Source organism: Cajanus cajan, chromosome 5 (genome assembly GCF_000230855.2).
Source record: "Cajanus cajan strain Asha chromosome 5, NIPB_CcT2T_4, whole genome shotgun sequence".
Classification (NCBI taxonomy): Eukaryota; Viridiplantae; Streptophyta; class Magnoliopsida; order Fabales; family Fabaceae; genus Cajanus; species Cajanus cajan.
Window position 1 is genome coordinate 68,308,833 of NC_138521.1, and position 14,403 is coordinate 68,323,235.

Below are 14,403 nucleotides of genomic sequence, written 5' to 3' on the forward strand. Positions count from 1 at the left end.
TCATAAAAGAAAAATTTAAAAACTAAAACGAAATAAAACTTATTCGATAACTAAAAGTGAAAATTGATAAAAGTTCAAGAATTAAAAACATGTAATGCTAAGTAATTTTTTTTATTAATTGTATACTTATTATCTTTTTTCTTCTTTTCTCAAATTTCAAAAGGAGATAGATGAATATAACTGCTATTTAGAGCAAAACTTCTTCACAATTTTCTCTTTTTAATATTTTAAAAGATACCAAATAAAATATAAATACATTTAACAATTTAGAAACAATTTTTTTATATTTAATAAGCAAAAATAATAATAATAAAATAATATAAAAATACAAAATTAATTTTACGAGAAATTGAGTAACTCTTGAAAATTGAGTAACTAGAACTAGAATCTTCATGAAATAGAGTATATAATTCTCTGATTCTCCTATCTCTTACTGACGTGTCATAATTCTCCTTGGTTTGGATTTGACAGCTGTGAAGAAATCAAAGGAAGAGTTAATTGAAATGAGTTTTATTTTTCCCTTAATTGTGTCCGGAAGAATTAATAGAAGAAAAGGGTAAAGTTGAAATTTGAAGTGAACCTGTGGCTGTGAACATGACGTGCAAGAAGCTGACAACTGTATACTATGTATTAGTAAATGTACTATACCTAAATGAATCAATGCATAAAAAGCTCGTGATTCTTATGATAAACGGGCATGAGGAAAAAGTTGTAATTGGAGCCATGTGGGACCACCACTGCCAATGAAATCAATGAGAGCCTCTTCTTCTTCTTCTTCTTCTCTTTCTCTTCTAAGTGTTCAAGTAACAAACCTTCCACTTCCTCCTAAGCCATACAAACAAATCCACTCTCTTCAACCATGGCTGCTGTCAACCCTTATGTTGATAACATGAGTGATGATATTGATGGACCACTCATGCATTTCTCTGCTACTCGGTCTGTGTCTCTTTCCTCAACATCTTTCTCTATTTCTATCTATATCTATATTCTATTCCCACACCCCTTAACTCTCCATCTTATCTTTCCATATTTCCTTTCTTCTCTCTCCATCTCTTTGCTTCATGCTTTCTAATTCTCTGTTGCTTGGATATCACAAACTATCCGGTTTTAGATTCGCCACCTTTTGTGGGGATTTGGTTCCTCAAAAGAAGACATACATGTCTCAATATGGATTTTGGGTCAATTTAGATAAACTTTTGGATAAGTATTTATCCAAAAACAAAAGATAAAATGTTTTTTTTTCATAAGTTAAATTTACTCATGTACATACCTTGAGTCTAGAGAGGCTATTTAGATTTGCTTTCAACAAGGAATTAGGAAAGTTGAAAAGAGTGTTCAATAGATAATTCATAATTGTTTGTCTACCAACTTTTTTGTTAGGTTATTAAGAATTAGTCGAGGGATGAGAGTAGAGTGAAAGGCTTACGATTTATTTAGATAATTTTTCCTATAAATGTTTATAAGGGAAGAAAAATTCAGATATTTATCTTAATAAGATAAAATTATAAATTAATTTATAAAAGATCTTTTTGAATTATGTATAAATTAATTTTAGTTTATAAATAAATTATTTTGTTTTATTTTTTTCGTTAAAATTTTTACAGAGAAAGTTATCAAAACATACCCTTTTTCCTTGTAAAGGGATATAATAATAATAAGAAGAAAGGAGATGCGGTAAATCTAAAACACAAGATATGTGTCTCATGATAGTGGACTCAAGTTACCGAGTACAGACACATTTTAACCCAAAATAGAGGTAACTTGTAAAGTTCTTATTCTATTCTTTCCCTTCTACTGTGAGACATCTCATATCCGCATATCCATTTGAGTAAACACAAGGCCATTAACTTGATGGATCACCTTTAAGTTCCATCTGCTTGTTTTAAATTTTTGTCCATGTTTATGGCTTTGTTTTTTTTAAAGTAATTCTCTTAATTGATATTTCTTGTGGAACCCTAAACCCTAAACATCAAAACAAAGCATTCTGCTGGAGCAAGGGAGGGAATAAAAATTTGATAAAGAAGATCATGGATTAAGACCAAAATTTTTTGTCTTCATGTTATTCAACTTGAATTCTGATACATATTTTGGTCTCCCAGGCAACATCTTATAGTGAGTTGTTGAGACTTGAGACTTCACAATCAATTCCTGAATTAAGAGTTTACCAATCTAGAGAATATATAATTCTTAAAAAGTTCAAGTTGAATATTACAATCTCCATTACTGAGTGTGTGTTTTTCCCCTCTTACCCTTCAGGCCAGTGGCAGTGGCTTCATCTGGACAGAATGCAGTGACTCCTAGTCCAACTCAATTTTCCATCCTCTATAAGGGGAATATGTGTATCTATGATGGAATTCCTGCAGGAAAGGTAAACTCCTAGCTTATTGAAATATTATGTTACAAATGAATAGGATGGAATGAATAATTATTGATTGATATATATATAACTCATATTTATTAATAGGTGCGTGAAATAATGTTGATTGCTTCTAGCTCTGCTAAGTCTGCTGAAATGAAGAGTGGGATCTCCTTCCCTTCACTCATTCTCACAACCACAAACCCTTCTTCGCCACAGGGAAACTCTACTAATTTATCTTCATCCCAGTTTCCTGCAAAGAAAAGTTCCATTTGCAGGCTGCAAGGTGCTTACTCTCATGTTATTTTACTATACTTAAGTACCGTTAAGATAAATTTCAATATAAGCATTCATAGGAGAAGAAAATAATAAGATAAAATCAACTTATACACCTTACTTAGTTGCTGAGGAAGATAGAGGAGAGTGTTTCTATAAAAGTAAACTAAGTTTGTTTTACCTTTTTATTTTCTTCACTTATAGGTGCTTCGAGATAAGTTGCTCCATGCAAGAGCTTAGATAACAACTTTGTTTTGATGTATTTTGTGTTCACTATTCACCAACTATCTTTCATTTTAAGGCACTGATAGTTTAATTCTTTTGTGGCTTTTGCTTGATATCCCTCTTCAGAATTTCCATTAGCACGCCGACAATCACTTCAAAGGTTTCTTGAGAAGCGAAGAAAGAGGTATTAGCAACTGTCATGTTTAGTGGTATCTCTCATCAGTTAAGAATTTCCAATATTACATTTCATATTACAACCAGTTCTAGCAACATAATATTTTTTTAAAAAAAATTATTGAAAATTATAAATTAAGAATGAAATTTATTATATATGCTGGTTTGTTATTGACTTCGTTTTTGTTTGTTGAATAAAGGTTAGGTACCAAAACCCCTTATGCCTCCCCAGCAACAAAAGCTGTTGACAACATAGACCATAATTTATGTGGTCACAAGACGCCAGATTTTGGTTCCTTGAACTATGAGAGGAGGGATTTCAACCCTGTGTTGCTTCCTCTTTGAGGCAACTAGTGTTGGTTCTACTCCATGTCAAGTGCTAATGTGTGTTATATAGCATGTGCATGCATGTAGAAGCAAAGAATTTAATATATAACTATGTTATGTTCTCGAGACCATATTTTATGCCCACTTAGTGAACATCAAATGTATCAAGTGAAGTATGACTTCAAATTTGGCTTAGTTTGTTTGACAATGCGTAGAAACTAGAAAATACTCATTATGCTTAGAAAATCTGCATTTTAAACTATTATTCGTGGACCTTAATGTTTGTGGGCAATTAATTATTGGTTGTGTTGTTACTTCGAGTTGCTTCCTTCGTATTTTAGGTGCTCTACCATGTACAATTCGATTTTTACTTTATTGTTTAAATGGATAAGACATTAAAAGAAAATTATAAGTATAAAAAAAATCATGTTTTTCAGCTAATTTTTTTTTATAATTGATGAACAAATTTAGTATTTACATTATTCTTTAAATAAAATTAAAAAAAAACGCGTGTTACAATATGATAAAATACTAATATTTATTAACAAAACATAAAAAATAAGAAATAAAAAACACAGCACAGCGTTATGTAGTATTTATTTTTACGAGATGTTGTTCAAGAGGCTAAAGCTATGTATGTGAGACAACTCATTTCGTTCAATGTTTATTTTTAAAATAAAAATAACCAGAAGGAAACAGTTCAGTCATTTATAAGTATATAAATATAATATCGAAAATGTTTTTTTTTTTCGTATTATATTCTCTCATTGACTTATTCAACAGTAAAAACTAATCTCTCTCAAGTCTCGAGTCTGAAGGTGTAATCAATCTTCCACTAAAAAAAGCAAAGATTGATATAATAATCCTATAAAGAACGTATGTTAATGGTACTTAATTGAGTATCTTAAATATTCAATATCAAAGTTTAAAAATAATTTGTTGTTTTTATATTTGCCATAATTGGCATTATAGCATCGCGTCCATGAGATGTATTAGATTATATTATTCTAACACTGTTATTAGATTCTATTATTCTAACACTACTATTATATTCTAATTATACTATTATATATACACTAAATGACACATACACCAAATTTGCTGAAGCATTCATCCTTCCACATGAGGAAAATCTTAACCACTTATTCCACCCAAACAGAGAAATCTTCGACACCCCACTATTTGTCGGTTGGTTCATCATATGAATTGTATATTATGACACCAAAATAGAATATCCACACGACATACCATTCTCAAGATATAATTAATGAGATATATACAAAGCACCTTCCATGACCAAAATAACAATATACCACTTAAGTAATGTATACGAGATATTTTTCCCAATGAGATGATCAAAGCCTTTTTCATGCTAAAATAACGATATCTCGCTTGACGCATTCAACCTAAGAGGAAGTCTTTGCATCATCTGGAGTGTCTGTCTGATAGGATGGGGTTTAGGATAATCCAAAAAACTAAAATTCAATTGTTAAAAAAGTTAAATTATTAGTGTATTCATCTTTTAATGTTATCTTATTTTGTATATTCTAAAATAGGGTGATGACACTTATAGATTCATTCTTAGTAACTAATAGATTGTAAATTTGTATTCCCTTAAGGAACATCAATAGAAAAAAAATAATATTATCTTTATTTATTTTATAGTTTCTTGTAACTCTCTAATAGTAGAAATATAAGAGTAATGATAAAGTAATATTTTATCAATATCATTATTTTATTATAAATAATTTGGGAAAAAGAGTTCCTTTGTGTATCTAAATATTTTTAAAATAAAATAAACAAAAAATATAATAGTGCGAACAATTATTCAAAGTTAGTTAACGATGGTTACTAAAATTATTTTTTCTTAATAATTGAGGGTATAATTGTTTACAAATTGTGGAGAGAAAAAATGGCTATAGGAAGAAGTATTCTCTTTATATATATAATAATTTGGTATCAAAGTTTAACTTATTGAATTATGAATAAATTGCAACATCCTTCGTCACAAAGAGATCTTAATTAATGTATCATAAACATTCATGTATAATAGTTGTAAAATGTTGAACTTTGCAATTAAAGAAGTTTAGTTGTAGGTGTGATAGAATGGGCTCTAAGCCCAAATACAACTTAAAGATTTTATAAGAAGAAGTTAATTTATTTTAAATATGTTATGTTTGTAATTTCTTTTAATTCTTTAACATGTTAATACTTTTAGAGTTGTCATCTAATTAGGTTGATAGTTATAGGTTATATAAGGTAATATTGAAGAAAATGAATAAATTTAGTATTGCTTTCCTTTTTACTAGTTATCTCCTTTGTAGAATTAGGTGTTATAGTGTAATATCTCTTATAGTAGCCTAGCTAACAAGGCTCCATTTCATAGAATTTAAAAATAATTTATTTAAATTTTTGTTATAATATAAATATTTGTGAAAATATTTTATGACTAATTAATAAAATGTTTTTAGATTATTTTCATATATAATTTCTAAGAATGGCTTATTCATGTAGAACTTGGGAAGAGATTAACTATTTTTTTCTAAAAGAAAATATTCATCTTCTAAGAATGGCTTATACATGTAGAAATTGGGAAGAGATTATCTCTTCTTTCTTTTTTTAAGAAAATATTCATCATCAAATATGATAAATGTCCATTTTACTTAAAAATTATGGTTATTTTGACATTTATTTAGGGATGGTAACAAGTGAGGCAGGTATTGATATCTCCATCCCTGTCCCCATTCTCATATCTTATACATCATTATTCCTATATCAACGGGTATGGAATTATCATCCTATATCTTTTTTCCCGTCTGATATTAGGTATATTTGTACCCACTCAAAAATTAATTAAATATTTTTTAAAAAATATAAAAAGTGATTTTTTTAAACATAGAGTAATAACTACAAAATTATATTAATTAATTTTTATTTGAAATAAATTTAAAATAAAATAAGAATTATGTAAATATCAAGTAAATTCTATAAAAAAAATTAACTTTCTAAAAATTTAAAATGAGTACAGATATAAAATATGTATGTATATATCCATTATCGTCCCTATACCCAACTCAATAAATAAGATATTACTCATACTCATATCCAATCAAATCGAATATTCCTCGTTAAAATATAAATCATAAGTTTTTAGTATAAGAATTACTCGTACTTCTACTAAATTTAGTGCTTCATCTTTTTATGAATTTGTATTGCATAAATGGAACGAAACTTCATTATTGTTGGAAGTTGTGAGTTTAAATAGAGGTTAAAAAAGTACTGTCATAGCTAACCAAATGATAAACTTCATTAATCTTCACTAGTTTTGGTTGTATAATTCTTCCAAAGTTTTTAATCAATCGGTATATCCAATCTTATTTCGTGAAAGATATTTTCACAAAAATAATTACAAAAGAATTACGAGTTGTGCTAAGAACAAAAATGATGATGCAAAAAGTAGACCCTTTCATCGCATGGAATTCATTTGCAATAAATCTTTTGCACACTCTTTTAAAGAGACTTGTTCTTAAAGGTACAAACATAAGTTTTTTCCTCCATTCCCCTCCAAACGGAAGTCTGAAACAGGTCGTTCGTAAGTAGCCCATTTCCTTGGATGAAAAACATAATATGAGAACTCTCGTCTTTTAGGGGTACATGATTTATAGGAAGTAAAAACAAGGCATTATCAGCCAAGCAAGTGAGACAACGGCTAGAAATGCTGATTTCTTCTTGAAATGAGAATCCACCAGTCCAAGAACTGCAGCAGACATGCCTACATGAGGGGAATGAAGCAAACGAAAGAATGTATTGAATTAGAATATAAAAAAAAATGTTTAACATAATTTTTTTTTAATTTTAAAAAACTTTGTAAAAATTTAATGATTTTAAAGATTTTTTCAAAAAATTTTATAAGAATGTAATGACTTTTAATATATTTTTAAAATATTTTTTTAATCAAGATTTTGTAATATAAATTTTAATAGATTTGTATTTAAGAATTTATAAGATTTTAAAATATTTTATTAGATTTCAAAGTATAATATAAATGTTAAAAAATAATAATAATATTTCTCCACAAAAATGACAATGAAAAAGAAAATAAAATTAATAAAATTTTCAATCTTTTAATAAACAATCTAGTTTGATGTTCTCTCAGTTTGATATTCTCTTAAATAATAGTAGTTCTTTATGTATAACTCTATGTATTTATATTTTATCATTTATAAAGTTTAAATTTTTAATATTTATTAACTACATATATTTTTAATATATGTTTAAAATTTTGATATTTCAATCTTAAATTTTATCAAAAATAAACATTTATTAAAATTTAACAATTTTAAAAATTAACAATATATAATATTTAATAATTTAAAAATAAATTTAAATATTTAAAAATTAAAAATAAATACTAATAAATTATATATCCATATTGATAGATAAAAATGTAACAAATAAAATTTAATAGTTAAAAATAAATAAATAAATAAGAGAAGTACAAGAAGAAATTAATGAGAAAGTTGAAGAAAAAAAATAGAACAACGAGATAAGAAGACATGAGAAGAGAGAGATAGAAAAAGGAAGGAGAAAGAAGAGAAAATGAGAGAAAAATAAAAATAAAAAAAATCATACAAAATTTCAATAATTTTAATAAAATTATTAGATAATTGAATTATATACAAACTTTTATTAAAAAGTCAAGAAATCTATCGATCAAAATAAATTATTGAAATCTATATGATTTTTAATTGTCTTAATTGAATACATGTTTTTATATTAAAAAAATCAAATACCAAAACTTTTTTATAATTAAAAAATCTTTAAAAATTATTTGAAATCTCAACCCAATACATCTCCTTGTATCATTAATTAATTATATTAATTAATGATAACCATTTCACATTTAGTAACATTAAAGGAAGCAAGAATGCTGCGAGACAGAAATAAACCAAAAGGTAAAATAAAAGAAAGTGGGGATCAACCAATTTTAATATTGTGGTCCGGGTTTCTCTTATTATATTTCTCTTTCACAGCATTGCTGCAGTAACTATGGAAAAATTAAGAACGATTACAACTAAATATGAATTGGTTCAAATACAACTGAAACAGAACAGTGCATACGATAGTAGCCAAAAGCAAGTTCTTACTCGACATCCTTATTTGACAACAAAGGTCAACTACATTTATGACCAACATAAGAGCCATGGATCTACAGGACAAACGCAAGCTTCATTACAAGAGGTTTACAAGATATCCTACGACCTCACCTTCGTTACTTGCGTTCTATTTAATGTGCTCGCATAATTCCATGCAAGTAACCACCAGTCATTATGAGCGACACAAGTGACACAACACCCGCTGGAAAGACCTTCCCTGATTTCTTGAAACGAGAACCCATCACTCCTAGAAGTGCAGCAGATATACCTACATGAGGGGAATAAAGCAAACAAAATCAAATATTTCTTGACTCAAAATATCAATTGTATCTGGTACTTAACTAATAAGCTCAATGCTAGAAACTAATAAATGTATGTATACTTCAAAAGTAATATTTCAAAAATGAACTTGGGTACCCAAACTTAAAGAATTGCGCACTAGATTTCAGAGTTAAAATTCTCTGCGTTTTGTGAGAAACTACACTTTACAACTATAATTATGTATAAGTACATCATAGCCTCCTCCATGTCGCTTTAACAACTTTCAACATTATATTGTTTTGCTTATAAGTAGGTTCTATAAAGGCTTGAATATGAAATAAATTTAGTTATTAATTCTTGAATGAAAGTTCAGAATTCTGGGATAACCAAACAACAGAGCCTTCAGCCTTGTATATTAAATTTGGGTGCTCACTGTTGATAGTGGAGAATAATGACTTTTTTTAGTTTACTGATACTCTCTTATGGTCCTATTTAGTAAGCCACATAGCTTTACCTACATCAACTATCTCACATTTTCCTTAAACCTTGTTCCTCTCAAATACTGTTATACTGTTCCTTAAGTTTAGTTAATCCCAATTTCAAAAATAATAATACATTGTACAGGAAGCTTACTAGAACTTTAAGATGCATATTCAAAAGAACTCCAAAATTTAGACTCGAAGATGTTTCTTCCAGTGTGGATGCAAGTTCAAGAATATGTACACAACAATTATTTTTCAAATGTACTAATGCATTCTTCTTAAAGAAATTTCCTTGCGTGTTTTATGATATAAAGAAAATTCTTAGTGTTATAAAAATAAAGCACAGCAAGAAATGCATCCCTATACATTATCAGATGAGATAGAAGTTTTCTAAGAAGTGCTTTCTTAGACCAATAAGCCGGATATCTTGACTAACTAGTCACTTACCAAGGCCAAGAGATGATGCAAACACCGGCCTTCCAGGTAGCTCAGTATAAATGTAATACAGCAGCGATGCAGACAAACCCCCAGCCAAAAGTGACTTCTGGCTGCCACTCTTGAGATAACCCATTACACCACCCACTGCCAAAACCATAACAAAGATCGTTATGTAAATGTCATAGGAAAAATCATGGTCTAACCAATTGGACATATTATATTGTAAAAAACCTAAATACGTCACTGAGACTCTAAATATAACTAATGCAGGAGCAGCATAAGACCTTATGACTAGAAATCACTAAAATGAATTGCCAGACAGAATAACACAAATCACGTTTTGTATTTTTTTTTTAAATTCAAGTTCTAATAAGCATAATAAAATGCTATAATCTATCTAATTATAGCAATATTCTTATCTGTTTTGGTATAAAAGTTAAAAACAAATTATAGAATCCAACTAGGACTATTCAAAGTATCCCACATGAATCAGTTTCAAGCCCTGCAACGGGCGAAAATTATCCACTAGAGATGAAACTCAAATAGTCAACATCTGAAATAGCAACGATTCAAACATCTTGTCCACGAAAGTTTTCAGTTATCAAGCACTATCCAAAACGCTTTAGGTTGACGGCGACTGCTATGGTTGAGTTAGTCAAATCAACCCTTAAATAACTAAACAAACATATAAAAACAACAGAATGATCGATCTCTAGGGTTTAATTACAATTAGAATCATCTTGTGTTGGCACCTAAAAGAGTTAAAATAGATAGAAGTACCTCCGACCAGTGCAGCGTAAGCTAGGGTGAATTTCTGAGACATTAACAAAGCCATTTTCCTCTTGTTACTATCCGATCCTTCGTCGCCTTTGTTGTTATCACTTCCCCCTTCGCCACCACCACCGCCGCCGCCGCCACCAGAGCCGTTACCGTTTCCGTTTCCGTCGGCACCACCGCCGTTGTTATCGAAGTCGGGTTGACTTAGGTCAAGGGAAGTGGCCTTTGAATCGGAAGTAACAGCACGCGCGTACACGTGCGGAATGGAACGTGCCAAGTAACCAAAATGAGGGGAATGAGAGCGAAAGAAAGAGATATTAGCAATGGGAGTGTGGCATCGACTAATCGATGTGGGCCTAAGAGAGAATGAACGAAGTGTTGAAGAAGAAGAAACACCCAAACCAACTACACCCTCTGCCATTGACCTTCTCGTTCTTTCGATTTCCTTTGGTTTCAATTTTCCAGAACTTTCTGTAATTCTCCCGCACCATTATGTCCCCTTCGGCCCAATTTTAATCCACCCATGCAAAGCCCAAGCCCATAATGCAATGCCCTCACATATTAATTGCTAAGTTGGATAAGGAAAATATAGTTTTTTTTAGTTAACAAATTTATTGGAACATTCAAAGTATACATTTTTTACTTAGTTACATATTTATCCTCTCTCTTTTTTATTTTTTTTCTATGGATATATCAAGTTCTTATCTAAAAATAAAGGAAAAAAATTCTCACATTAAAATTTTAAAATATGATTTTAATGCTTATAGGATACTCTTATTTATACGCTAAAATAAAAAACCTCTTATATGTAGTAACTTTCTATTAAGTTTTACTAGGCATTAAAATTTCACTAAAATTTAATTTTCACTAAAAGCTTACCTAGACAATATAAAAAGTTATCTGAACTTATTTAATAAAATAAAATGTAAAAATTACAATAAAAATAAGAAAATATATTTAAATAACTTTTAAGTCCATAAATTAAGTAAATTATTCAACTAAAGTCCAGTCCACCATAATATCTATAATAATTGGTATTAGATTGATTGGACTCTTTAATTTATTATTTTTAAACATTTTTTTATCCTCTTATAGTCATTGGATCTTCTATCAATTGAAAATCATGTTTTAAAATATTAAATCTTGATATATTCATAATATATATATATATATATATATATATATATATACACGACGAGGGATCAATTTGTTCTAGGAATAAGTCTACCTAAAGTCCTAAATTTACTCCGTTCAATAACTCGTGTTCTATATCAAATTTTAATGATCTAACCGCTAAATTTAAAGTTCTTAATACATAGATCAAGTCCTCAAATTTTTAAAAATAAAAAAAAAATATTTTTAAAAAAATTATGATTATCCGTCAATTTGAATTAATGAAAGAAGTATCAAATGATTTTTAAATTTTTTAAAAATTTGCAGACTTGATCTATGCATTAAGAACTTCAAATTCAATAATTGGATCGTTGAAATTCGATATAAAACATGAGTTATTGAATGGAGTAAATGGATTTCTTCTCTCTCTCTCTCTCTCTCTCTCTCTCTCTCTCTATATATATATATATATATATATATATATATATATATATATATATATATATATATATATATATGAGGATTGCTAACATACTCTAACCTATTTTTTAGTTGAAGTATGTTAACAACCTACACAAAAATTTTAGGACAAGAAAATCACTCATTCTTTTTATTTGGTTAATTTGTATAAAAAATATTATAGTAATTTAATTTAATTTCAAAAATATAAAAATATTTTCTCTCTTATACTAACTTCATTCTCCAACTCATTTCTCCCTTCTATTAATTATTAATTTTTATTTGTGGGGGCCATCATGAGAGGTGAAAGAGAAATGAGTTGGAGAAAGAATTTAATAGGAGAGAAAAATGAGTTGGGAGATGAAGTTAATAAAAGAGAGAAAATATTTTAGTTTCTTTTGAAATAAAATTAAATTAAATTAATAAAATAAAAAAAATGAGTTGGAGAATAAAGTTAATAAGAGAGAAAATATAATTTATTTTTTTTTAAATTAAATTAAATTACTATAATATCATTTATATAAATTAACCAAATAAAAGTAAATGAATAGTTTTCTTATCCTAAAATTTTGGTATAAATTACTAACATATTCCAACTAAAAAATATGTTAACAATCCCCTATATATATTTACATGATAGAAAAGGATAAAAAAAAAAACAAAAAACAAAGACAACTAACCCTGTAATTAAGTAAAACTTTTATAATAATAAGTAAATAATTATTTAAATTTAAATATAAAATCATGTACATACTATCTAAATTCCTTCATACCTTAACAATTCTATCTTTATTTAATTAATGTCCAAAGAGTCTTTTATTTTTTTAAAAAAATATTAAATAATTTAACTTGTTAAACATAAAATAATATGTACTACTAAATGATATTAATTTTTGTTAAAATTGGAGGCTATTTAAAGGTGGTATAATTTTTTTTCATGTTTAAATATATAAGCTAAAATCAAACAATTAAAGTAATAAAGACTAAAATTACTTTCGCATTAAATTAAGGATAAAAATATAATTAAATATTTTTATATTATGTGCATAATTATAAATACATGTAGATTTCAAGGTTTGCAGTACAAGTGTAAATTACATGGGGTTAGATTTTGATAACACATCTATATGATGTTTAATAAATGTTTGATTCAATTATAAATAATACTTATGTTGTCCCTAATTTCGTTATTTTTTTTTTCACAACCTAATTTTGTTATTAATAATATAATAAATAAAATAAATATCAACCGCGTGTAAAAATCAACAATCAATAACTACCGTTTATTTTTACATTAAATTTTATATTTGACTTTTTCTAGTGAATTTTTACTAAAGATAAATATAATTTGTTAACACGTTTTCTTACTATTATAATCTTATTATAGTGTGAAAATTATAATTTGAAATAATACCAAGTCATATATAATTGATACTTAATCAAATTTTAATTTTAATTAACTTTAACAATAATAAAAAAAAATATAAAATTAAAATTAATCATATAAAAATATATATCATTTTTCTTCAGATTGAAAGCTATATGGCACAAATTAATGTTACACTAAACGCATAAATTAAATATATATATATATATATATATATATATTAAATATAGTACAAGACAAAAAAAAAATATAATTATATATTTGATTAGAATGAGAATGTTAATTTGTGAATGATCAATGTAACCGATGGTTATTTCTATCTTAATACGTATATATTCTCAAATGACAATGCAATTGTCCAATCTTTTTTCTTCCCAACTGTAAATTGACACTAAATTTCGCCATGTAGTCAAGGAAATAAAAATAAAAAAAAACTATTTGAAGCAAGTGAAAAATTTACAATATATAGAGAAGTGTTTGTTGTGATAATCAGATACATATTTTTATGAATATTAGAAAAAAAAAAGTAAAATATTATTCGTTAATCTTAACAAAATTAATAGTATTGCATTCATTATTTATTTTTCCTTTTAATAATAAAAAAATTATTAACAAAATTTTCCTAAAATATGAAAAATACATATGCACTTGATGAAAATGTAAACCATCCTCAAATCCTTTCTGTAAATACAAACAAAAAAAAATCTAATATTTTACCTTTTCTTCTCAGAATCTTTGCCACATAAATAATTGAAATACAAACAAGAAATTTTATTTCAAAATAGACAAAAGATAATACATATCTCGTGTCTCGTGTGCACAAAACACCGCACTAGTTTATTTTATTTTATTTTATTTTACAGCACATCACACTAGTTACAAACTTACAATACATATAACAATTAAGAAAAAATAGTAAAAATCAAATCATGTTACATTAAATATTAAAATTTAAATTTAATTTGACAAAAA

At 27.2% G+C, this 14,403-nt stretch overlaps 2 protein-coding genes across 2 annotated transcripts; one reads left to right on the forward strand and one right to left on the reverse strand.

Annotated features, from left to right (window-relative positions):
- Nucleotides 1-709: 709 nt before the first annotated feature.
- LOC109808230 (protein TIFY 3B) lies at nucleotides 710-3,672 on the forward strand. The gene is made up of 5 exons (XM_020371130.3): nucleotides 710-936; nucleotides 2,257-2,368; nucleotides 2,465-2,642; nucleotides 2,984-3,041; nucleotides 3,232-3,672. Exons 1-5 carry the CDS (start codon nucleotides 860-862, stop codon nucleotides 3,374-3,376), a joined length of 570 nt encoding a protein of 189 aa, XP_020226719.1. The 5' UTR covers nucleotides 710-859; the 3' UTR covers nucleotides 3,377-3,672.
- Nucleotides 3,673-8,343: 4,671 nt separating this feature from the next.
- Nucleotides 8,344-10,946, reverse strand: LOC109808404 (Transmembrane proteins 14C). The gene is made up of 3 exons (XM_020371398.3): nucleotides 10,476-10,946; nucleotides 9,705-9,839; nucleotides 8,344-8,782 (listed from the first exon to the last, which is right to left on the reverse strand). The coding sequence occupies exons 1-3, from the start codon at nucleotides 10,891-10,893 to the stop codon at nucleotides 8,646-8,648; spliced, it is 690 nt and encodes a 229-aa protein (XP_020226987.1). The 5' UTR covers nucleotides 10,894-10,946; the 3' UTR covers nucleotides 8,344-8,645.
- Between the last annotated feature and the right edge of the window lie 3,457 nt (nucleotides 10,947-14,403).

Excerpts from the sequence above, each read along its gene's own strand:
- LOC109808404 (XM_020371398.3), bottom strand. The coding sequence starts at position 10,893 with ATGGCAGAGGGTGTAGTTGGTTTGGGTGTTTCTTCTTCTTCAACACTT. Across the intron at positions 9,840-10,475 it reads TTACGCTGCACTGGTCGGAG|TGGGTGGTGTAATGGGTTAT; the intron begins GTACTTCTATCT and ends TGGTTTTGGCAG. Across the intron at positions 8,783-9,704 it reads TGCATCATCTCTTGGCCTTG|GTATATCTGCTGCACTTCTA; the intron begins GTAAGTGACTAG and ends CCCCTCATGTAG.
- LOC109808230 (XM_020371130.3), top strand. The coding sequence starts at position 860 with ATGGCTGCTGTCAACCCTTATGTTGATAACATGAGTGATGATATTGAT. Across the intron at positions 937-2,256 it reads ATGCATTTCTCTGCTACTCG|GCCAGTGGCAGTGGCTTCAT; the intron begins GTCTGTGTCTCT and ends CTTACCCTTCAG. Across the intron at positions 2,369-2,464 it reads ATGGAATTCCTGCAGGAAAG|GTGCGTGAAATAATGTTGAT; the intron begins GTAAACTCCTAG and ends ATTTATTAATAG.